This window comes from Arachis stenosperma, chromosome 6, assembly GCF_014773155.1.
Source record: "Arachis stenosperma cultivar V10309 chromosome 6, arast.V10309.gnm1.PFL2, whole genome shotgun sequence".
NCBI classification, from domain to species: domain Eukaryota; kingdom Viridiplantae; phylum Streptophyta; class Magnoliopsida; order Fabales; family Fabaceae; genus Arachis; species Arachis stenosperma.
In genome coordinates this window covers 131,868,451-131,894,495 of record NC_080382.1, presented here as the reverse complement: position 1 = coordinate 131,894,495, position 26,045 = coordinate 131,868,451, and the positions used below count along the sequence as shown (strand labels likewise).

The 26,045-nt window shown below is 40.8% G+C and overlaps 1 protein-coding gene and 2 non-coding genes across 3 annotated transcripts; 2 read left to right on the top strand and 1 right to left on the bottom strand.

Annotated features, from left to right (window-relative positions):
• LOC130934650 (uncharacterized) lies at window positions 1-21,783 on the bottom strand. The gene is made up of 3 exons (XM_057864199.1): window positions 21,257-21,783; window positions 20,974-21,142; window positions 1-480 (listed from the first exon to the last, which is right to left on the bottom strand). The coding sequence occupies exons 1-3, from the start codon at window positions 21,781-21,783 to the stop codon at window positions 1-3; spliced, it is 1,176 nt and encodes a 391-aa protein (XP_057720182.1).
• LOC130938435 (small nucleolar RNA R71) lies at window positions 10,005-10,112 on the top strand. Its single transcript, XR_009069601.1, has one exon. It is a non-coding gene; the product is annotated as a small nucleolar RNA R71 (small nucleolar RNA).
• Window positions 17,078-17,185, top strand: LOC130937872 (small nucleolar RNA R71). The gene has a single exon (XR_009069065.1). It is a non-coding gene; the product is annotated as a small nucleolar RNA R71 (small nucleolar RNA).
• Window positions 21,784-26,045: the final 4,262 nt, after the last annotated feature.

Below are 26,045 nucleotides of genomic sequence, written 5' to 3'. Positions count from 1 at the left end.
TTATTTCTTATCAAAAACTTCCTTAAATACAATATTTTCAGTCCTGGTAGGATCAACTAATCCTTCATCATAAAGTAAAATCTTCAGACCATTTCTATTCCTAACTCGGGAAAGAGCTACATAAAGTTGATCGTGACAAAACACAGGACGACGCAAGAACAAACCAACTGTTGATAATGTCTGACCCTGGCTTTTGTTGATTGTCATCGCAAACGACAGAGAAACTGGGAATTGACGGTGTTGGAATTTAAACGGTATAACCGTATCACTAGGAATCAAATTCATTCTGGTGATAAAAACTTTATCCCCAACATTGCTACCAGAAACAATATCCGCACCGATCACATTTGTCCCTAGATCTCGCACAACAAGTCGAGTCCCATTACACAAACCCCCAGCTGGATCAACATTCCTCAACAAAATAATAGGCACGCCTATTTTCAACTTCAACGAATGATTAGGTAGACCAGAACACCTAATCTGATTCAAGAATTCAATATTTATCCAATCAACTTCAACATCAGAATAGGCATCACTACCACATATCGAATCAGCACTGAGATAATTTTTCTCCTCACTGGGAAACAAGTCAACTATATAATTATTTATCTCTTCAACATTCTCGACAGTTGGTGCACGAAATTGTGATCGCTACTTTTACACAGAACAATCCCCGGTAATGGCTCCAAAGACTTGGTGCTCAATACCATGGCATAAACACAACTCCGCACAACTAACCAGCAAGTGCACTGGGTCGTCCAAGTAATAAACCTTACGCGAGTAAGGGTCGATCCTACGGAGATTGTTGGTATGAAGCAAGCTATGGTCACCTTGTAAATCTCAGTCAGGCAGACTCAAATGGGTATAGATGATGAATAAAGCATAAAAATAAAGATAGAGATACTTATGTATATCATTGGTGAGAGCTTCAGATAAGTGTATGAAGATGCCTTCCCTTCCGTCTCTCTGCTTTCCTACTGTCTTCATCCAATCCTTCTTACTCCTTTCCATGGCAAGCTTATGCAAGGGTTTCACCGTTGTCAGTGGCTACCTCCCATCCTCTCAGTGAAAACGTTGCCTATGCTCTGTCACAGCATGGGTAATCAGCTGTCGGTTCTCGGTCAGGCCGGAATAAAATCCATCGATTCTTTTGCGTCTGTCACTAACGCCCCGCCTGCTAGGAGTTTGAAGCACGTCACAGTCATTCAATCATTGAATCCTACTCAGAATACCACAGACAAGGTTAGACCTTCCGGATTCTCTTGAATGCTGCCATCAGTTCTCGCCTATACCACGAAGACTCTGATCTCACGGAATGGCTGGCTCGTTTGTCAGGCGAGCACTCGGTTGTCAGGCGATCAACCATGCATCGTGTATCAGGAATCCAAGAGATATTCACTAAGCCTCGTATGCTTGTAGAACAAGAGTGGTTGTCAGTCACTTTGTTCATAAGTGAGAATGATGATGAGTGTCACGGATCATCACATTCATCAAGTTGAAGAACAGGTGATATCTTGGAACAAGAACAAGCGGAATTGAATAGAAGAACAATAGTAATTGCATTAATACTCGAGGTACAGCAGAGCTCCACACCTTAATCTATGGTGTGTAGAAACTCCACCGTTGAAAATACATAAGAGCAAGGTCTAGGCATGGCCGAATGGCCAGCCTCCCAAAGAGGGTTCAATCATAAAAACATGATCAAAAGATTCCTCGATCTCAAGATACAATAGTAAAAGGTCCTACTTATAGAAAACTAGTAGCCTAGGGTGTACAGAGATGAGTAAATGACATAAAAATCCACTTCCGGGCCCACTTGGTGTGTGCTTGGGCTGAGCAATGAAGCATTTTCGTGTAGAGACTCTTCTGGAGTTAAACGCCAGCTTTTATGCCAGTTTGGGCGTTTAACTCCCATTTTGGTGCCAGTTCCGGCGTTTAACGCTGGAATTCCTGAGGGTGACTTTGAACGCCGGTTTGGGCCATCAAATCTTGGGCAAAGTATGGACTATCATATATTGCTGGAAAGCCCAGGATGTCTACTTTCCAGCGCCGTTGAGAGCGCGCCAATTGGGCTTCTGTAGCTCCAGAAAATCTACTTCGAGTGCAGGGAGGTCAGAATCCAACAGCATCTGCAGTCCTTTTGAGTCTCTGGATCAGATTTTTGCTCAGATCCCTCAATTTCAGCCAGAAAATACCTGAAATCACAGAAAAACACACAAACTCATAGTAAAGTCCAGAAAAGTGAATTTTAACTAAAAACTAATAAAAATATACTAAAAACTAACTAAAAGATACTAAAAACATACTAAAAACAATGCCAAAAAGCGTACAAATTATCCGCTCATCACAACACCAAACTTAATTGTTGCTTGTCCCGAAGCAACTGAAAATCAAATAGGATAAAGAGAAGAGAATATGCAATGAATTCCAAAAACATCTATGAAGATCAGTATTAATTAGATGAGCGGGGCTTTTAGCTTTTTGCCTCTGAATAGTTTTGGCATCTCACTTTATCCTTTGGAATTCAGAATGATTGGCTTCTTTAGGAACTTAGAATCCAGATAGTGTTATTGATTCTCCTAGTTAAGTATGATGATTCTTGAACACAGCTACTTCATGAGTCTTGGCCGTGGCCCAAAGCACTCTGTCTTCCAGTATTACCACCGGATACATACATGCCACAGACACATAATTGGGTGAACCTTTTCAGATTGTGACTCAGCTTTGCTAAAGTCCCCAATTAGAGGTGTCCAGGGTTCTTAAGCACACTCTTATTGCCTTGGATCACAACTTTATTTCTTTCTTTTTCTTTCTCTTTTTTTTTCTTTTCTCTTTTTTTTCGGTTTTTTTTTTCGCTTGCTTTCTTCTCTCTTTTTTTTTTGTATTCACTGCTTTTTCTTGCTTCAAGAATCATTTTTATGATTTTTCAGATCCTCAGTAACATGTCTCCTTTTTCATCATTCTTTCAAGAGCCAACATTCATGAACCACAAATTCAAAAGACATATGCACTGTTCAAGCATACATTCAGAGAACAAAAGTGTTGCCACCACATCAAAATAATTAAACTGTTATAAAATTCAAAATTCATGCAATTCTATTCTTTTTCAATTAAGAACATTTGTTTAAGAAAGGTGATGGATTCATAGGACACTCATAACTTTAAGGCATAGACACTAATGATCATAAGACACAAACATAGATAAACATAAGCACTAAAATTCGAAAAACAAGAAAATAAAGAACAAGGAGATTAAAGAACGGGTCCACCTTAGTGATGGCGGCTTGTTCTTCCTCTTGAAGGTCTTATGGAGTGCTTGAGCTCCTCAATGTCTCTTCCTTGTCTTTGTTGCTCCTCTCTCATGATTCTTTGATCTTCTCTAATTTCATGGAGGAGAATGGAGTGTTCTTGGTGCTCCACCCTTAGTTGTCCCATGTTGGAACTCAATTCTCCTAGGGAGGTGTTTAGTTGCTCCCAATAGTCTTGTGGAGGAAAGTGCATCCCTTGAGGAATCTCAGGGATCTCAGGATGAGTGGGGTCTCTTGTGTGCTCCATCCTCTTCTTAGTGATGGGCTTGTCCTCATCAATAGGGGTGTCTCCCTCTATGTCAACTCCAACTGAATAACAGAGGTGACAAATGAGATGAGGGAAGGCTAACCTTGCCAAGGTGGAAGACTTGTCCGCCACCTTGTAGAGTTCTTGAGCTATGACCTCATGAACTTCCACTTCTTCTCCAATCATGATGCTATGAATCATGATGGCTCGGTCTAGAGTAACTTCGGACCGGTTGCTAGTGGGAATGATTGAGCGTTGAATAAACTCCAACCATCCTCTAGCCATGGGCTTGAGGTTGGTGCACGAAATTGTGATCAATACAACTTCGCACAACTAACCAGCAAGTGCACTGGGTCGTCCAAGTAATACCTTACGTGAGTAAGGGTCGATCCCACGGAGATTGGTGGTATGAAGCAAGCTATGGTCATCTTGTAAATCTCAGTCAGGCAGACTCAAATGGGTATAGTGATGAACGAAAATAGCATAAAGATAAGGATAGTGATACTTATATATATCATTGGTGTAAGAGCTTCAGACAAGTGTATGAAGATGCCTTCCCTTCCGTCTCTCTGCTTTCCTACTGCCTTCATCCAATCCTTCTTACTCCTTTCCATGGCAAGCTCGTGTAGGGTTTCACTGTTGTCAGCAGCTACCTCCCATCCGCGCAGTGAAAGCTAATGCACACACTCTGTCACAATGCTGCCAATCACCGGTTTGGTTCCCTCCCCTACCGGAATAGAATAACTCTTTTGCGTCTGTCACTAACGCCCAGTAGGTTACAGGTTTGAAGCACGTCACAGTCATTCAATCATGAATCCTACTCAGAATACCACAGACAAGGTTTAGACCTTCCGGATTCTCTTGAATGCCGCCATCAGGTCCTGCCTATACCACGAAGATTCCGAAGAATCCAAGAGATATTCACTAAGCCTCAGATGCTTTAGAACAAGAATGGTTGTCAGTCACCTTGTTCATGGGTGAGAATGGTGATGGGCGTCAATCATCACCTTCATCATGTTGAAGAACAAGTGATATCTTGGATAAAGAACAAGCGGAATTGAATGGAAGAACAATAGTAATTGCATTAATACTCGAGGTACAGCAGAGCTCCACACCTTAATCTATGGTGTGTAGAAACTCCACCGTTGAAAATACATAAGCATAAGGTCTAGGCATGGCCGTGAGGCCAGCCTCCCAATGATCTAAGAACTAGATGTCCGACGATGATAATACAATAGTAAAAGGTCCTACTTATAGAAAACTAGTAGCCTAGGGTGTACAGAGATGAGTAAATGTCATAAAAATCCACTTCCGGGCCCACTTGGTGTGTGTTTGGGCTGAGCAATGAAGCATTTTTCGTGTAGAGACTCTTCTTGGCGTTTAACTCCAGCTTTTATGCCAGTTTGGGCGTTTAACTCCCAATTAGGTGCCAGTTCCGGCGTTTAACGCTGGGAATTCTGAGGGTGACTTTGAACGCCGGTTTGGGCCATCAAATCTTGGGCAAAGTATGGACTATTATATATTGCTGGAAAGCCCAGGATGTCTACTTTCCAACGCCGTTGAGAGCGCGCCAATTGGGCTTCTGTAGCTCCAGAAAATCCACTTCGAGTGAAGGGAGGTCAGAATCCAACAGCATCTGCAGTCCTTTTCCGTCTCTGAATCAGATTTTTGCTCAGGTCCCTCAATTTCAGCCAGAAAATACCTGAAATCACAGAAAAACACACAAACTCATAGTAAAGTCCAGAAAAGTGAATTTTAATTAAAAACTAATAAAAATATAATAAAAACTAAACTAAAACTACTAAAAACATACTAAAAACAATGCCAAAAAGCATACAAATTATCCGCTCATCACAACACCAAACTTAAATTGTTGCTTGTCCCCAAGCAACTGAAAATCAAATAAGATAAAAAGAAGAGAATATACTATAGACTCCAAATTATCAATGAAACATAGCTCCAAATTAGATGAGCGGGACTAGTAGCTTTTTTGCCTCCAAACAGTTTTGGCATCTCACTTTATCCTCTGAGGTTCAGAATGATTGGCATCTATAAGAACTCAGAACTCAGATAGTGTTATTGATTCTCCTAGTTAAGTATGATGATTCTTGAACATAGCTAGTGTATGAGTCTTGGCTGTGGCCCAAAGCACTCTGTCTTCCAGTATTACCACCGGATACATACATGCCACAGACACATAATTGGGTGAACCTTTTAGATTGTGACTCAGCTTTGCTAAAGTCCCCAATTAGAGGTGTCCAGGGTTCTTAAGCACACTCTTATTTCTTTCTTTTTCTTTTCTTCTCTTTTTTTTTTCTTTTCTCTTTCTCTTTTTTTTTTTTTCGCAAATATATTTTAGCTTTTTTTTTTCACTGCTTTTTCTTGCTTCAAGAATCAATTTGATGATTTTTCAGATCCTCAATAACAGTTCTCTTTTCTCCTCATTCTTTCAAGAGTCAACAAATTTAACATTCTTAAAAACAACAAATTCAAAAGACATATGCACTGTTCAAGCATACATTCAGAAAACAAAAGCATTGCCACCACATCAAACTAATTAAGCTAGTTTTAAAGATGAATTTGAAATCCTGTACTTCTTGTTCTTTTGTGATAAAAACAGTTTTCTTTTAAGAAAGGTGATGGATTCATATTCATAGCTTTAAGGCATAGACACTAAGACACTAATGATCATAAGACACAAACATGGATAACCATAAAGCATAATTTTCGAAAAACAGAAAAATAAAGAACAAGGAAATCAAGGAACAGGTCCACCTTAGTGATGGCGGCTCTTCCTTCCTCTTGAAGGTCCTATGGAGTGCTTGAGCTCCTCAATGTCTCTTCCTTGTCTTTGTTGCTCATCTCTCATGATTCTTTGATCTTCTCTAATTTCATGGAGGAGGATGGCATGTTCTTGGTGCTCCACCCTTAGTTGTCCCATGTTGGAACTCAATTCTCCTAGGGAGGTGTTCAGTTGCTCCCAATAGTCTTGTAGAGGAAAATTCATCCCTTGAGGAATCTCAGGGATCTCATGATGAGTGGGATCTCTTGTGTACTCCATCCTTTTCTTAGTGATGGGCTTGTCCTCATCAATGGTGATGTCTCCCTCTATGTCAACTCCCACTGAATAACAGAGGTGACAAATGAGGTGAGGAAAGGCTAACCTTGCCAAAGTGGAGGTCTTGTCCGCCACCCTATAGAGTTCTTGGGCTATAACCTCATGAACTTCTATTTCTTCTCCAATCATGATGCTATGGATCATGATAGCCCGGTCTATGGTAACTTCGGACCGGTTGCTAGTGGGGATGATTGAGCGTTGTATGAACTCTAACCATCCTCTAGCCACGGGTTTGAGGTCATGCCTTCTCAATTGGACCGGCTTTCCTCTTGAATCTTGCTTCCATTGTGCGCCCTCTTCACATATGACTGTGAGGACTTGGTCCAACCTTTGATCAAAGTTGACCCTTCTAGTGTAAGGATCCTCATCTCCTTGCATCATAGGCAAGTTGAACGCCACCCTCACACTTTCCGGACTAAAATCCAAGTATTTCCCCCGAACCATAGTAAGATAATTCTTTGGATCCGGGTTCACACTTTGGTCATGGTTCTTGGTGATCCATGCATTGGCATAGAACTCTTGAACCATCAAGATTCCGACTTGTTGAATGGGGTTGGTAAGTACTTCCCAACCTCTTCTTCGGATCTCATGGCGGATCTCCGGATATTCACCCTTTTTGAGTGAAAAGGGGACTTCGGGGATCACCTTCTTCAAGGCCACAACTTCATAGAAGTGGTCTTGATGCACCCTTGAGAGGAATCTATCCATCTCCCATGACTCGGAGGTGGAAGCCTTTGCCTTCCCTTTCCTCTTTCTAGAGGTTTCTCCGGCCTTGGATGCCATAAATGGTTATGAAAAAGCAACGCTTTTACCACACCAAACTTAAAATGTTTGCTCGTCCTCGAGCAAAAGAAGAAAGAAGAGAGTAGAAGAAGAAGAAATGAGGAAGAGGGAGATGGTGGTGTATTCGGCCAAGAAGGGTAAGAAAGGGTGTTTAGGTTGTGGAAAATGAAGGGGTAAAGAGGGGTTTATATAGGAAAGAGGGGGATGAGGGTTCGGCCATTTGAGGGTGGGTTTGGGAGGGAAAGTGGTTTGAATTTGAAGGGTGAGGTTGGTGGGGATTTTATGAAGGATGGATGTGAGTGGTGAAGAGAAAGATGGGATTTGATAGGTGAGGGGTTTTTGGGGAAGAGGTGTTGAGGTGATTGGTGAATGGGGGAAGAAGAGAGAGAGAGTGATGGTAGGGTCCTGTGGGGTCCACAGATCCTGTAGTGTCAAGGAAAAGGCATCCTTGCACCAAATGGCATCAAAATCCACGTTTTGAGCCTTTTCTGGCGTTAAACGCCGGGCTGGTGCCCATTCCTGGCGTTTAACGCCAGGTTTTTACCCTTTACTGGCGTTTAACGCCAGTCTGGTGCCCCCTTCTGGCGTTAAACGCCCAGAATGGTGCCAGACTGGGCGTTAAACGCCCAACAGCTAGCATTACTGGCGTTTGAACGCCAGCTTCTTCTTCTCCAGGGTGTGCTGTTTTTCTTCCTGTTTTTCATTTTGTTTTTGCTTTTTTCATTGTTTTTGTGACTTCTTATGATCATCAACCTACAAAAAAGATAAAATAACAAAAGAAAATAATTAATTATAAAACATTGGGTTGCCTCCCAACAAGCGCTTCTTTACTGTCATTAGCTTGACAGAGGACTCTCATGGAGCCTCAGAGTTGTTCAGAACCGTGTTGGGACCTCCCAACACCAAACTTAGAGTTTGAATGTGGGGGTTCAACACCAAACTTAGAGTTTGGTTGTGGCCTCCCAACACCAAACTTAGAGTTTGACTGTGGGGGCTCTGCTTGGCTCTGTTTTGAGAGAAGCTCTTCATGCTTCTTCTCCATGATGACAGAGGGATATCCTTGGGCCTTAAACACCAAGGATTCTTCATTCACTTGAATGATCAACTCTCCTCTATCAACATCAATCACAGCCTTTGCTGTGGCTAGAAAGGGTCTGCCAAGGATGATGGATTCATCCATGCACTTCCCAGTCTCTAGGACTATGAAATCAGTAGGAATGTAATGGTCTTCAACCTTAACCAGAACATCCTCTATAAGTCCATAGGCTTGTTTTCTTGAATTGTCTGCCATCTCTAGTGAGATTTTTGCAGCTTGCACCTCAAAGATCCCTAATTTCTCCATTACAGAGAGGGGCATGAGGTTTACACTTGACCCCAAGTCACACAAGGCCTTCTTGAAGGTCATGGTGCCTATGGTACAAGGTATAGAAAACTTCCCAGGATCTTGCCTTTTGAGGCAGTTTCTGCCTAGACAAGTCATTCAGTTCTTTGGTGAGCAAGGGTGGTTCATCCTCCCAAGTCTCATTTCCAAATAACTTGTCATTCAGTTTCATGATTGCTCCAAGGTATTTAGCAACTTGCTCTTCAGTGACATACTCGTCCTCTTCAGAGGAAGAATACTCATCAGAGCTCATGAATGGCAGAAGTAAGTCCAATGGAATCTCTATGGTCTCATTTTGAGCCTCAGATTCCCATTGTTCCTCATTGAGGAACTCAGAGGAGATTGGTACACGCCCACTGAGGTCTTCCTCAGTGGCGTCCTCCTCCTTTCTTTCCTCTCCATATTCGGCCATGTCTATGGCTTTGCACTCTCCTTTTGGATTTTCTTCTGTATTACTTGGGAGAGTGCTAGGAGGGAGTTCAGTAACTTTCTTGCTCAGCTGACCCACTTGTCCTTCCAAATTTCTGATGGAGGACCTTGTTTCATTCATGAAACTTGAGTGGTCTTTATTAGATCAGAGACCATTGTTGCTAAGTCAGAAGTATTCTGCTTAGAACTCTCTGTCTGTTGCTGAGAAGATGATGGAAAAGGTTTACCATTGTTAAACCTGTTTCTTCCACCATTATTATTGAAACCTTGTTGAGGTCTCTCTTGATTCTTCCATGAGAGATTTGGGTGATTTCTCCATGAAGAATTATAGGTGTTTCCATAGGGTTCTCCTAGGTAATTCACCTCTTCCATGGAAGGGTTCTCAGGATCATAAGCTTCTTCCTCAGATGAAGCATCCTTAGTACTGTTTGGTGCATTTTGCATTCCAGACAGACTTTGAGAAATCAAATTGACTTGTTGAGTCAATATCTTGTTCTGAGCCAATATGGCATTCAGAGTGTCAATCTCAAGAACTCCTTTCTTCTGACTAGTCCCATTGTTCACAGGATTCCTTTCAGAAGTGTACATGAATTGGTTATTTGCAACCATTTCAATCAATTCTTGAGCTTCTGCAGGCGTCTTCTTCAGATGAAGAGATCCTCCAGCCGAGCTATCCAAAGACATCTTGGATAGTTCAGAGAGACCATCATAGAAAATACCTATGATGCTCCATTCAGAAAGCATGTCTGAGGGACATCTTCTGATTAATTGTTTGTATCTTTCCCAAGCTTCATAGAGGGATTCTCCATCCTTCTGTCTGAAGGTTTGGACTTCCACTCTAAGCTTACTCCATCTTTGTGGTGGAAAGAACTTTGCCAAGAAGGCATTGACTAGCTTTTCCCAAGAGTCCAGGCTTTCTTTAGGTTGAGAATCCAACCATATTCTAGCTCTGTCTCTCACAGCAAAAGGGAATAGCATCAGTCTATAGACCTCAGGGTTAACCCCATTAGTCTTGACTGTGTCACAGATTTGCAAGAATTCAGCTAAGAACTGATGAGGATCTTCCATTGGAAGTCCATGGAACTTGCAATTCTGTTGCATTAGAGAAACTAATTGAGGCTTAAGCTCAAAGTTGTTTGCTCCAATGGCAGGGATAGAGATGCTTCTCCCATAGAAATCAGGAGTAGGTGCAGTAAAGTCACCAAGCACCTTCCTTGCATTGTTGGCATTGTTGTTGTTTTCGGCGGCCATTTGTTCTTCTTCCTTGAAGAATTCGGTCAGGTGCTCTAAAGAGAGTTGTGTTTTGGCTTCTCTTAGCTTTCGCTTCAAGGTTCTCTCAGGTTCAGGATCAGCCTCAACAAGAATGCTTTTGTCTCTGCTCCTGCTCATATGAAAGAGAAGAGAAACAGAAAGTGTGGAATCCTCTATGTCACAGTATAGAGATTCCTTGAGATGTCAGAGGAAAAGAGAAATAGAAAGAAGAAGGGGAAGATGAATTCGAACTTTAATTAGATAAGGTTCGAATTGTGCATTTAGAAAGAGTGGTACTCCATAAATAGAAGGATGTGGGAAGGAGGGAAGAGAATTTTCGAAAATTCAATTAAGAGATTTTGAAAACATTTTGAAAATTTGATTGATAACTTTCGAAAATTAAAAGTGAAAAAGAAATCAAGTGATTTTTGAAAAAGATTTTGAAATTAGAAATTAAAAAGATTTGATTGAAAACTAATTTGAAAAAGTTGTGGTAAAAAAAAGATTTAATTAAAAAGTTATGGTTTTAAAAAAGATGTGATTGAGAAGATATGATTTGAAAACAATTTTAAAAGATATGATTTGAAAACACTTTGAAAAGATATGATTTTAAAAATTAATGACTTGCCTAACAAGAAAAGATATGATTCAAACATAAAACCTTCCTCAACAGAAAAGGCAACAATTTTTGAGATGTTCAATCAAATCATTAATTGTTAGTAAGTATCTTTTAAAAAGGAAAGAAATTGATTTTGAAAACATTTGATTGAAAAGATTTGATTTGAAAAAGATTTGATTTTGAAAAACTAAAAAAAAAAAATTGATTTGAAAACAAAATCTTCCTCCTAGCACCATCCTGGCGTTAAACGCCCAGAATGGTATACATTCTGGCGTTTAACGCCCAAAATGCTACCTCTTTGGGCGTTAAACGCCCAACCAGGTGCCCTGGCTGGCGTTTAAACGCCAGTCTGCCTTCTTTACTGGGCATTTTTGAATGCTCAGCTTTTTCTGTGTAATTCCTCTGCAGTATGTTCTGAATCTTCAATTCTTTGTATCATTGACTTGAAAAGACACAAATTAAAAAATATTTTTTGGATTTTTAATAATCAAAATGCAAAATGAATCAAATAACAATGCATGCAAGACACCAAACTTAGCAGTTTGTATACTACTGACACTAACAATATGAGAATGCATATGAGACACACAAAATACTTCAAGTCAATAGAATTCAAAGATCAAAACAAAGAAATATATGCATGGATTCGAAAATTATAACAAAAACATGCATTTGACACCAAACTTAGGATGAGACACTAAACTTATGCAAGAAACATCAAATATTTTTGGTCTTTTTGGTTTTGTAAATTTTTTTGTGTTTTTCGAAAATTAAGTAGGAAAAGGCATCAAAATTCTTAATGAGAATTCCAGGAATCAGTGCAATGCTAGTCTAAGACTCCGGTCCAGGAATTAGACATGGCTTCACAGCCAGCCAAGCTTTCAAAGAAAGCTTCGGTCCAAAACACTAGACATGGCCAGAGGTCAGCCAAATCTTAGCAGATCACTGCTCCAAGAGCAAAATTGATGAGAATCAACAAGCTCTTGTGGTGATAAGTTGAAACCTCGGTCCAATCAGATTAGACATGGCTTCTCAGCCAGCCAGATTTCAACAAATCATCATGAAACTCTAGAATTTATCTTCAAGAATTTCGAAAAAAAATTAATACCTAATCTAAGCAACAAGATGAACCGTCAGTTGTCCAGCCTAAACAATCCCGGGCAATAACACCAAGAACTTGATGTTGTTGCCGGATCTTGGCACTGATGTTACCAAAAGCTTGCTCAAAACTTAAACAATCCCCGGCAACGGCGCCAAAAACTTGGTGCACGAAGTTGTGATCAATACAACTTCGCACAACTAACCAGCAAGTGCACTGGGTCGTCCAAGTAATACCTTACGTGAGTAAGGGTCGATCCCACGGAGATTGGTGGTATGAAGCAAGCTATGGTCATCTTGTAAATCTCAGTCAGGCAGACTCAAATGGGTATAGTGATGAACGAAAATAGCATAAAGATAAGGATAGTGATACTTATATATATCATTGGTGTAAGAGCTTCAGACAAGTGTATGAAGATGCCTTCCCTTCCGTCTCTCTGCTTTCCTACTGCCTTCATCCAATCCTTCTTACTCCTTTCCATGGCAAGCTCGTGTAGGGTTTCACTGTTGTCAGCAGCTACCTCCCATCCGCGCAGTGAAAGCTAATGCACACACTCTGTCACAGTGCTGCCAATCACCGGTTTGGTTCCCTCCCCTACCGGAATAGAATAACTCTTTTGCGTCTGTCACTAACGCCCAGTAGGTTACAGGTTTGAAGCACGTCACAGTCATTCAATCATTGAATCCTACTCAGAATACCACAGACAAGGTTTAGACCTTCCGGATTCTCTTGAATGCCGCCATCAGGTCCTGCCTATACCACGAAGATTCCGAAGAATCCAAGAGATATTCACTAAGCCTCAGATGCTTGTAGAACAAGAATGGTTGTCAGTCACCTTGTTCATGGGTGAGAATGGTGATGGGCGTCAATCATCACCTTCATCATGTTGAAGAACAAGTGATATCTTGGATAAAGAACAAGCGGAATTGAATGGAAGAACAATAGTAATTGCATTAATACTCGAGGTACAGCAGAGCTCCACACCTTAATCTATGGTGTGTAGAAACTCCACCGTTGAAAATACATAAGCATAAGGTCTAGGCATGGCCGTGAGGCCAGCCTCCCAATGATCTAAGAACTAGATGTCCGATGATGATAATACAATAGTAAAAGGTCCTACTTATAGAAAACTAGTAGCCTAGGGTGTACAGAGATGAGTAAATGTCATAAAAATCCACTTCCGGGCCCACTTGGTGTGTGTTTGGGCTGAGCAATGAAGCATTTTTCGTGTAGAGACTCTTCTTGGCGTTTAACTCCAGCTTTTATGCCAGTTTGGGCGTTTAACTCCCAATTAGGTGCCAGTTCCGGCGTTTAACGCTGGGAATTCTGAGGGTGACTTTGAACGCCGGTTTGGGCCATCAAATCTTGGGCAAAGTATGGACTATTATATATTGCTGGAAAGCCCAGGATGTCTACTTTCCAACGCCGTTGAGAGCGCGCCAATTGGGCTTCTGTAGCTCCAGAAAATCCACTTCGAGTGCAGGGAGGTCAGAATCCAACAGCATCTGCAGTCCTTTTCCGTCTCTGAATCAGATTTTTGCTCAGGTCCCTCAATTTCAGCCAGAAAATACCTGAAATCACAGAAAAACACACAAACTCATAGTAAAGTCCAGAAAAGTGAATTTTAATTAAAAACTAATAAAAATATAATAAAAACTAAACTAAAACTACTAAAAACATACTAAAAACAATGCCAAAAAGCATACAAATTATCCGCTCATCAGAGGTCATGCCTTCTCAATTGAACCGGCTTCCCTCTTGAATCTCTCTTCCATTGTGCGCCCTCTTCACATATGACTGTGAGCACTTGGTCCAACCTTTGATCAAAGTTGACCCTTCTAGTGTAAGGATGTTCATCTCCTTGCATCATGGGCAAGTTGAATGCTAACCTTACATTTTCCGGACTAAAATCCAAGTATTTCCCCCGAACCATAGTGAGATAATTCTTTGGATTCGGGTTCACACTTTGATCATGGTTCTTGGTGATCCATGCATTGGCATAGAACTCTTGAACCATCAAGATTCCGACTTGTTGAATGGGGTTGGTAAGGACTTCCCAACCTCTTCTTCGGATCTCATGGCGGATCTCCGGATATTCACCCTTTTTGAGTGAAAAGGGGACCTCGGGGATCACCTTCTTCAAGGCCACAACTTCATAGAAGTGGTCTTGATGCACCCTTGAGATGAATCTATCTATCTCCCATGACTCGGAGGTGGAAGCTTTTGCCTTCCCTTTCCTCTTTCTAGAGGTTTCTCCGGCCTTGGATGCCATAAATGGTTATGGAAAAATGAAAAAGCAACGCTTTTACCACACCAAACTTAAAAGGTTTGCTCGTCCTCGAGCAAAAGAAGAAAGAAGAGAGTAGAAGAAGAAGAAATGAGGAAGAAGGGAGTGGCTTATGTATTCGGCCAAGGAGGGGGAGAAGTGGTGTTTAGGTTGTGTGAAAATGAAGGAGTGAAGAAGGGTATTTATAGGAGAGAGGGGGGGGGGGGGATAGGGTTCGGCCATTATGGGTGGGTTTGGGATGGAAAGTGATTTGAATTTGAAGGGTGAGGTAGGTGGGGTTTTATGAAGGATGGATGTGAGTGGTGAAGAGAAAGATGGGAGTTGATAGGTGAAGGGTTTTTGGGGAAGAGGTATTGAGGTGATTGGTGAATGGGTGAAGAAGAAGAGAGAGAGTGGTGGGTTGGTGGGGATCCTGTGGGGTCCACAGATCCTGTGGTGTCAAGGAAAAGTCATCCCTGCACCGAATGGCATTCAAAATCACGTTTTGAGCCATTTCTGGCGTTAAACGCCGGGCTGATGCCCATTCCTGGCGTTTAACGCCAGGTTCTTGCCCTTTTCTGGCGTTTAACGCCAGTCTGGTGCCCCTTTCTGGCGTTAAAGGCCCAGAATGGTGCCAGACTGGGCGTTAAACGCCCAACTGCTAGCCTCACTGGCGTTTAAACGCCAGTGGGTTCTTCCTCCAGGGTGTGCTGTTTTTCTTCCTGTTTTTCATTCTGTTTTTGCTTTTTCAATTGATTTTGTGACTTCTTATGATCATCAACCTAAAAAAATAAAATAACAAAGGAAAATAGATAAAATATAACATTGGGTTGCCTCCCAACAAGCGCTTCTTTAATGTCAGTAGCTTGACAGAGGGCTCTCATGGAGCCTCATATTTTCTCAGAGCAATGTTGGAACCTCCCAACACCAAACTTAGAGTTTGAATGTGGGGGTTCAACACCAAACTTAGAGTTTGGTTGTGGCCTCCCAACACCAAACTTAGAGTTTGACTGTGGGGGCTCTGTTTGACTCTGATTTGAGAGAAGCTCTTCATGCTTCCTCTCCATGGTGACAGAGGGATATCCTTGAGCCTTAAACACAAAGGATTCTTCATTCACTTGAATGATCAGTTCACCTCCATCAACATCAATCACAGCCTTTGCTGTGGCTAGGAAGGGTCTGCCAAGGATGATGGATTCATCCATGCACTTCCCAGTCTCTAGGACTATGAAATCAGTAGGGATGTAATGGTCCTCAATCTTCACCAAAACATCCTCTACAAGTCCATGAGCTTGTTTTCTTGAGTTGTCTGCCATCTCTAGTGAGATTCTTGCAGCTTGTACCTCAAAGATCCCTAGCTTCTCCATTACAGAGAGAGGCATGAAGTTTACACTTGACCCTAAGTCACACAGAGCCTTCTTGAAGGTCATGGTGCCTATGGTGCAAGGTATTGAAAACTTCCCAGGATCTTGTTTCTTTTGAGGTAATTTCTGCCTAGACAAGTCATCCAGTTCTTTGGTGAGCAAAGGAGGTTCATTCTCCCAAGTCTCATTTCCAAATAACTTGTCATTTAGCTTCATGATTGCTCCAAGGTATTTAGCAACTTGCTCTTCAGTGACATACTCATCCTCTTCAGAGGAAGAATACTCATCAAAGCTCATGAATGGCAGAAGTAAATCCAATGGAATCTCTATGGTCTCATTTTGAGCCTCAGATTCCCATGGTTCCTCACTAGGGAACTCATTGGAGGTCAGTGCACGCCCATTGAGGCCTTCCTCAGTGGCGTCCACTTCCTCTCTTTCCTCTCCAGATTCGGCCATGGTTATGGCTTTGCACTCTCCTTTTGGATTTTCTTCTGTATTACTTGGGAGAGTACTAGGAGGGAGTTCAGTAACTTTCTTGCTCAGCTGTCCCACTTGTGCCTCCAAATTCCTAATGGAGGACCTTGTTTCAGTCATGAAACTTTGAGTGGTTTTGATTAGATCAAAGACCATGGTTGCTAAGTCAGAGGGGTTCTGCTTAGAATTCTCTGTCTGTTGCTAAGAAGATGATGGAAAAGGCTTGCCATTGCTAAACCTGTTTCTTCCACCATTATTGTTGAAACCTTGTTGAGGTCTCTCTTGATTCTTCCATGAGAAATTTGGGTGATTTCTCCATGAAGAATTATAGGTGTTTCCATAGGGTTCTCCTAGGTAATTCACCTCTTCCATTGAAGGGTTCTCAGGATCATAAGCTTCTTCTTCAGAGGAAGCATCCTTAGTACTGCTTGGTGCATTTTACATTCCAGACAGACTTTGAGAAATCAAATTGACTTGTTGAGTCAATATCTTATTCTGAGCCAAAATGGCATTCAGAGTATCAATCTCAAGAACTCCTTTCTTCTGACTTGTCCCATTGTTTACAGGATTTCTTTCAGAAGTGTACATGAATTGGTTATTTGCAACCATTTCAATGAGCTCTTGAGCCTCTGTAGGCGTCTTCTTTAGATGAAGAGATCCTCCAGCAGAGCTATCCAAAGACATCTTGGATAGTTCAGAGAGACCATCATAGAAAATACCTATGATGCTCCATTCAGAAAGCATGTCTGAGGGACACTTTCTGATTAATTGTTTGTATCTTTCCCAAGCTTCATAGAGGGATTCACCATCCTTCTGTCTGAAGGTTTGGACTTCCACTCTAAGCTTACTCAATTTTTGAGGTGGAAAGAACTTTGCCAAGAAGGCATTGACTAGCTTTTCCCAAGAGTCCAGGCTTTCTTTAGGTTGTGAGTCCAGCCATATTCTAGCTCTGTCTCTTACAGCAAAAGGGAATAGCGTCAGTCTGTAGACCTCAGGGTCAACCCCATTAGTCTTGACTGTGTCACAGATTTGCAAGAACTCAGCTAAAAACTGATGAGGATCTTCCAATGGAAGTCCATGGAACTTGCAATTCTGTTGCATTAGAGAAACTAACTGAGGCTTAAGCTCAAAGTTGTTTGCTCCAATGGCAGGGATAGAGATGCTTCTCCCATAGAAGTCGGGAGTAGGTGCAGTAAAGTCACCCAGCACCTTCCTTGCATTGTTGGCATTGTTGTTGTTTTCGGCTGCCATAGGTTCTTCTTCTTTGAAGAATTCGGTCAGGTCCTCAATAGAGAGTTGTGCCTTAGCTTCTCTTAGCTTTCGCTTCAAGGTCCTTTCAGGTTCAGGGTCAGCTTCAACAAGAATGCCTTTGTCTCTGCTCCTGCTCATATGAAAGAAGAGAACAAGAAAATGTGGAATCTTCTATGTCACAGTATAGAGATTCCTTGAGGTGTCAGAGAAAAAGAAAAATAGAAGAAGGAGGTAGAAGAATTCGAACTTGATTAGATAGAGTTCGAATTGTGCATTAAGAAGGAGTGATACTCCATAAATAGAAGGATGTGAGAAGAGGGGAAGTAATTTTCGAAAATTAAGTAAAAGATTTTGAAAACATTTTGAAAAACACTAATTGATTTTCGAAAAATAAAAGTGGGGAAGAAATCAAGTGATTTTTGAAAAAGACTTTGAAAATAGAAATAAAAAAGATTTGATTGAAAACTATTTTGAAAAAGATGTGGTTAAGAAGATATGATTGGTTTTTAAAAAGATGTGATTGAGAAGATATGATTTGAAAAACATTTTTTTTTTAAAAAAAAGATGATTTTAAAAATTAATGACTTGCCTAACAAGAAAAGATATGATTCAAACATTAAACCTTTCTCAACAGAAAAGGTAACAAACTTGAGATGTTCAATCAAATCATTAATTGTTAGTAAGTATCTTTGAAAAAGGAAAGAAATTGATTTTGAAAACATTTGATTGAAAAGATATGATTTGAAAAAGATTTGATTTTGAAAAACTTTGAAAACTTGAAAAAAATTGATTTGAAAAACAAAATCTTCCCTCTTGTGCCATCCTGGCGTTAAACGCCCAGAATGGTATCCATTCTGGCGTTTAACGCCCAAAATGCTACCTTTTTGGGTGTTAAACGCCCAACCGGGTACCCTGGCTGGCGTTTAAACGCCAGTCTGTCCTTCTTCACTGGGCGTTTTGAACGCCCAGCTTTTCTGTGTAATTCCTCTGCTGCATGTTCTGAATCTTCAGTCCCCTGTACTATTGACTTGAAAATAGAACCAAGATCAAATAAACAAGGCATGCAAGACACCAAACTTAAGATTAGACACTAGACTCAAACAAGAAACATAAAGTATTTTTGGTTTTTATGATTTTTAAAAATTTTTTTGTGCTTTTTTCGAAAATTATGTGAAAACAGAAAATAAAGGTTTCAGAATTCTCAATTTGAATTTCCAGGAATCATTGCAATGCTAGTCTAAGACTCCGGTCCAGGAATTAGACATGGCTTCACAGCCAGCCAAGCTTTCAAAGAAAGCTTCGGTCCAAAACACTAGACATGGCCAATGGCCAGCCAAGCCTTAGCAGATCATTGCTCCAATAGCAGGATTGATAGAGATCAACAAGCTATTGTGATGATCAGTTGAAACCTCGGTCCAATAAGATTAGACATGGCTTCACAGCCAGCCAGATTTCAGCAGATCACCATGAAACACTAGAATTCATTCTTAAGAACTCTGAAGAAAAATACCTAATCTAAGCAACAAGATGAACCGTCAGTTGTCCATACTCAAGAACAATCCCCGGCAACGGCGCCAAAAACTTGGTGCACGAAATTGTGATCGCTACTTTTACACAGAACAATCCCCGGTAATGGCTCCAAAGACTTGGTGCTCAATACCATGGCATAAACACAACTCCGCACAACTAACCAGCAAGTGCACTGGGTCGTCCAAGTAATAAACCTTACGCGAGTAAGGGTGGATCCCACGGAGATTGTTGGTATGAAGCAAGCTATGGTCACCTTGTAAATCTCAGTCAGGCAGACTCAAATGGGTATAGATGATGAATAAAGCATAAAGATAAAGATAGAGATACTTATGTATATCATTGGTGAGAGCTTCAGATAAGTGTATGAAGATGCCTTCCCTTCTGTCTCTCTGCTTTCCTACTGTCTTCATCCAATCCTTCTTACTCCTTTCCATGGCAAGCTTATGCAAGGGTTTCACCGTTGTCAGTGGCTACCTCCCATCCTCTCAATGAAAGCGTTGCCTATGCTCTGTCACAGCATGGGTAATCAGCTGTCGGTTCTCGGTCAGGCCGGAATAAAATCCATCGATTCTTTTGCGTCTGTCACTAACGCCCCGCCTGCTAGGAGTTTGAAGCACGTCACAGTCATTCAATCATTGAATCTTACTCAGAATACCACAGACAAGGTTAGACCTTCCGGATTCTCTTGAATGCTGCCATCAGTTCTCGCCTATACCACGAAGACTCTGATCTCACGGAATGGCTGGCTCGTTTGTCAGGCGAGCACTCGGTTGTCAGGCGATCAACCATGCATCGTGTATCAGGAATCCAAGAGATATTCACTAAGCCTCGTATGCTTGTAGAACAAGAGTGGTTGTCAGTCACTTTGTTCATAAGTGAGAATGATGATGAGTGTCACGGATCATCACATTCATCAAGTTGAAGAACAGGTGATATCTTGGAACAAGAACAAGCGGAATTGAATAGAAGAACAATAGTAATTGCATTAATACTCGAGGTACAGCAGAGCTCCACACCTTAATCTATGGTGTGTAGAAACTCCACCGTTGAAAATACATAAGAGCAAGGTCTAGGCATGGCCGAATGGCCAGCCTCCCAAAGAGGGTTCAATCATAAAAACATGATCAAAAGATTCCTCGATCTCAAGATACAATAGTAAAAGGTCCTACTTATAGAAAACTAGTAGCCTAGGGTGTACAGAGATGAGTAAATGACATAAAAATCCACTTCCGGGCCCACTTGGTGTGTGCTTGGGCTGAGCAATGAAGCATTTTCGTGTAGAGACTCTTCTTGGAGTTAAACGCCAGCTTTTATGCCAGTTTGGGCGTTTAACTCCCATTTTGGTGCCAGTTCCGGCGTTTAACGCTGGAATTCCTGAGGGTGACTTTGAACGCCGGTTTGGGCCATCAAATCTTGGGCAAATTATGGACTATCATATATTGCTGGAAAGCCCAGGATGTCTACTTTCCAGCGCCGTTGAGAGCGCACCAATTGAGCTTCTGTAGCTCCAGAAAATCCACTTCGAGTGCAGGGAGGTCAGAATCCAACAGCATCTGCAGTCCTTTTGAGTCTCTGGATCAGATTTTTGCTCAGATCCCTCAATTTCAGCCAGAAAATACCTGAAATCACAGAAAAACACACAAACTCATAGTAAAGTCCAGAAAAGTGAATTTTAACTAAAAACTAATAAAAATATACTAAAAACTAACTAAAAGATACTAAAAACATACTAAAAACAATGCCAAAAAGCGTACAAATTATCCGCTCATCAACAGTCGGAGCCAGTATTGCCCTATCTTGGAAAAAGCTTGGATTATGAAAATTCTGAACCAAATTGGATAGATTGTATTTACAATATCTTCCACTGGATTTTCCAAAACAGGAATGATTAGATCAGAAGGAATATCAACAAGAAGTTTGTCATTGACCAGAGTTCCACATAGACCTTCACCGATATGAAGTATCCAATCTGAAAACGACCTTAACTCCTGAGCAGTTGATTGTTCCAATCCACTTGCTAACCTCATATTTTTGGTCAATCGCAAAACTTCACAGTATTTCCAGAGGACAGAAGAATTTATGGACTCCATTACAATCTCAGCACGAGAACCTTTTGGAATAATTGGCAAGACCTACCTGAAATCACCACCAAGAATGACCACCTTCCCACCAAAAGGTAAATTTTTATTCCTATCAGAGACCGAAACCATTATATCCCGCAACGTCCTATCGAGCACTTCAAATGCTAATTTGTTAGACATCGGTGCCTCATCCCAAATAATCAAATCGGCCAATCGGACTACCTCAACTTTTGGACTATCCTTCTTAATCTGACAAACAGTGTCTTCAGTCAGCTCAACAGAAATATTGAACATAGAATGCGCCGTCTTACCACCAGGTAACAACAGAGAAGCAATACCACTAGAAGCAACGTTTATAACAATCTTTTTCTCAGATTGCAATCTAGCTGACAAAACTCTGTATAAAAAAGTTTTTCCAGTGCCACCAAACCCGTACACAAAAAAGAATCCGTGCCTCTTATTCGAAACACAATCAATAATTTTATCGTAGACCACCCTCTGTTCTTCATTTAACTTGGAGACATTTGCATCGTGCTCACGAGTCAAAGAAATAGTATCATATTGCAACTCACACAACAGCATCAAATTGCTAAATTAAGAGACTAAAGAGTTATTAGGAACTGGCATGCCAGCATAATTTCTCAATGATTTTCCATTACTCTGCAATAGTTTCTCAATCTCCAACAAACAAAATGCTTACAACTCGTCCTGACTCATCGTTAGATCTACGTTTAACGATAATTAATAAAATATTAGCACTATAATATCATTTATGTACTGTGTGCGTGCGTGTGTGCCTGCCTGTCATATAATAAACTCATGATGAACAAAATTCTTACCGGGATATTGCAGCTCATGTCTTCTGCGATAAAAAATATCATCAGATAAATAAGCCCAAGTTTGTTCCCAAACTGACAGAGGTCTTCCCATCGAACCAGATAACAACAACAACGAAAAGCCTCTTTAGCTATACAGCTGACGCTAACTCGACGACTTCCTTAATAGCAGAAATATACTCCTTATCATCTATCAAGAATCCCATGGTGGAACATGCCTCTTGAAATGTATCATAAGTAACACCATTCACGGTTCTTATACTTCGAAAATTGGTACAGCCTCTCTGCACATTTAAAAGCATCTGAATGTAGAAAAGTTCACCAGATGAGGGATGAGCGAAACTCAATCTTCCAATTGAGAATCCCCTCTGTCTTGGCTTCCACTCTCTACTATTCGAACAATAGACAAATTTGCCTGGATATTCAACATATGTTAAAGACCGCCCCTCCGGGAACCGCCTGTTGGCCATCATCCAACCCGTAAACATCGTCAGTAAATCTTTGTTGCGCAAATAAACATGAGTAGTGATATCAGCATCATCGAATACAACATGTTGCTTGTTCGGAAAGTGAAAAGTCAACCTCTGTACCGCCAGCCATCTATGATGAATATCATAAGCAAAAATTCTCCACATGGATTCAGACGGTGATAAATAACGACAATCGTAATACTGTTTGATCTCATCAACCACCCGAGAAGATTCACCAGCATCATATGTTTCTCCAACAGTTGCAGTCACCCGATCCAGACCCTTATTGACATACTTAAAAAATATTTAATCACGTTTGACTTGTTACAGAACTCAAGATTTATGTGAGCTTAATATTTCATTAACAGTAGTGGATTATAGGACACAACAAATTTGTTATCAATATCAACGTCGTTGATCTTCACTGTGACACCTGTATTACGACGTCTATATATTGGATAGCCATCCTCATCAAAGCTCGTTTGCTCAACGAATCTTTTTGGATAAAATTTTGAGCACTTACCATCTTTCATGCAAGGAGAACTCGGTCTAAGTCGACCGCAGGGACCATTGATCATGTACTTGGTGACGACATTATAAAGAGACGAGAATTTCTGGGAATTGGGTAGCTCGGCACAGATAATTCATCAACAGTTTCAACACTTTGTAAGTTATTTTCCACGTTAAGCCAAAGTAACATGTGTGCATGCGGTAGACCTCTTTTTTGGAACTCAATAGTATACATACATAAAAAATACAAAAACATCCTAAAGAAGCCAGACAACTACATGTTCGAAGACAACAGACAGAGATTGAGATGCTAAGTGAGAAAAGAACATACCTGCATTAAGTGGACCAAAAAACACACCTTCCTTGAGATCGCTAAGGAGACACTTCAACTTGGCATGAAAGACACGACAAGAGATATTAGGACGATCAGCAATGGGAATTCACTCTCGCTCTGTGAATCGCTGAAATTCGGGCCAATTTGGATTACACATAATAGTGAGGAATAAATCTGGATAGCCAAAATGTTTACAAATTACCATGGCATCCTGACAACAATTAAACATATAACGTCTATCACTAGTAAAGGACGAAGGCAAAATGATTCGTGTCCCAATTGAAGAAGCTTCGTCATCGCCACAACGCATAGCCTCCTCTATTCCTTGAAGGACTTCTCCTCTAATTGTACTTTGCTTCATTCCAATCTTATGCAACCTTTGGGACTTAATCATGGTGAAACAATCAACAACAAATTGCTGAAATAACCATCTACACTTGTGAATAATTCCATCTTTGTGTTCCCTAATCTGGAGACAAAAACATATGAATTCCCTGAGGGAAACCCTTGTTCTCCTTCCAGGAACATATCCAGGTTGTTCACCTCGATAACCAATGTTCAGCTGGTAACCATCCTCGCCATATGGAAACAACAAAGGATACTGTAAGGGCTAATACAGAGCATGAGTTTCATAAATACGTTGCAACTGACCACCAGTAGATCGAACAATAATGTCACGGCCATGATCTGACGAATCAAAATCTCCAACAATCAAAGCAGCAACTTCATCGCAAGAGGAAGCATTGTAAATTCTTCGATCAACCTTCCTTTGCGAATACAGCTTCAAAGAGAAAATCGCAGATGGATGACACTGATAGAATTCTCTGACTCTTCGAAATGACTGTGATATGACATTATGCGTATCGATCATTTGCAACAACTCAGCTATCAATTCTCTATCTATCTCAGATGTTTGCCTAAAACAAATATACATTAACCATAAAAATATATTTAAAAACCACACAGAATACAATTGTCATATATTTTGATATATCATTGATGAGCGGATAATTTATACGCTTTTTGGCATTGTTTTTAGTATGTTTTTAGTATATTTTAGTTAGTTTTTATTACATTTTTATTAGATTTTAGTTAAAATTCACTTTTCTGGGCTTTACTATGAGTTTGTGTATTTTTCTGTGGTTTCAGGTATTTTCTGGCTGAAATTGAGGGACCTGAGCAAAAATCTGATTTAGAGGCTGAAAAGGACTGCAGATGCTGTTGGATTCTGACCTCCCTGCACTCGAAGTGGATTTTCTGGAGCTACAGAAGCCCAATTGGCGCGCTCTCAACGGCGTTAGAAAGTAGACATCCTGGACTTTCCAGCAATGTATAATAGTCCATACTTTGCCCGAGATTTAATGGCCCAAACCGGCGTTGCAAATCAGCTTCAGAATTCCCAGCGTTTAACGCCGGAACTGGCATAAAAATTGGAGTTAAACGCCCAAACTGGCATAAAAGCTGGCGTTTAACTCCAGAAAAAGTCTCTACACATGAAAACTTCAATGCTCAGCCCAAGCACACACTAAGTGGACCCCGGAAGTGGATTTTTACGTCATTTACTCATTTATGTATACCCTAGGTTACTAGTTCACTATTAATAGGATCTTTTGACATTGTATCTACACCTTATGACACATTACATGTTTTTCATTGTATTTTCTACAGCATGAGTCTCTAAACCCCATGGCTGGGGGTGAGGAGCTCTGCTGTGTCTTGATGGATTAATGCAATTACTACTGTTTTTCATTCAATCATGCTTGCTTCTATTCTAAGATATCACTTGTTCCTAAACCTGATGAATGTGATGATCTGTGACACTCATCATCATTCTCACCTATGAACGTCTGCCTGACAACCACCTCCGTTCTACCTTAGATTGAGTAGATATCTCTTGGATCCCTTAACCGGAATCTTCATGGTATAAGCTAGAATTGATGGCGGCATTCAAGAGAATCCGGAAGGTCTAAACCTTGTCTGTGGTATTCTGAGTAGGATTCAATGATTGAATAACTATGACGAGCTTCAAACTCCTGAAGGCTGGGTGTTAGTGACAGACGCAAAAGAATCACTGGATTCTATTCCAACCTGATTGAGAACCGACAGATGATTAGCCGTGCTGTGACAGAGCGCGTTGAACATTTTCACTGAGAGGATGGGAGGTAGCCATTGACAACGGTGAAACCCTACATACAGCTTGCCATGGAAGGAGTCTTGCGTGCTTGAAGAAGAAGACAGTAGGAAAGCAGAGATTCAGAAGATAGAGCATCTCCAAAACCTCAACCTGTTCTCCATTACTGCAAAACAAGTACTTATTTCATGTTCTTTTGCTTTTTACAATCAACCCTGATAATTATTGATATCCTGACTAAGAGTTACAAGATAACCATAGCTTGCTTCAAGCCGACAATCTCCATGGGATCGACCCTTACTCACGTAAGGTATTACTTGGACGACCCAGTGCACTTGCTGGTTAGTTGTGCGGGATTGCAAAAGTGTGATTGCAATTTTGTGCACCAAGTTTATGGCGCCGTTGCCGGGGATTGTTCGAGTTTGGACAACTGACGGTTTATCTTGTTGCTTAGATTAGGAATGTTTTATTTTTGTTGGTTTAGAGTCTTTTATTTGAGTTTAGTTTCATATTTTAAGTTTGGTGTCAATTGCATGCTTTTGTTTTCTTTTAATTTTTCGAAT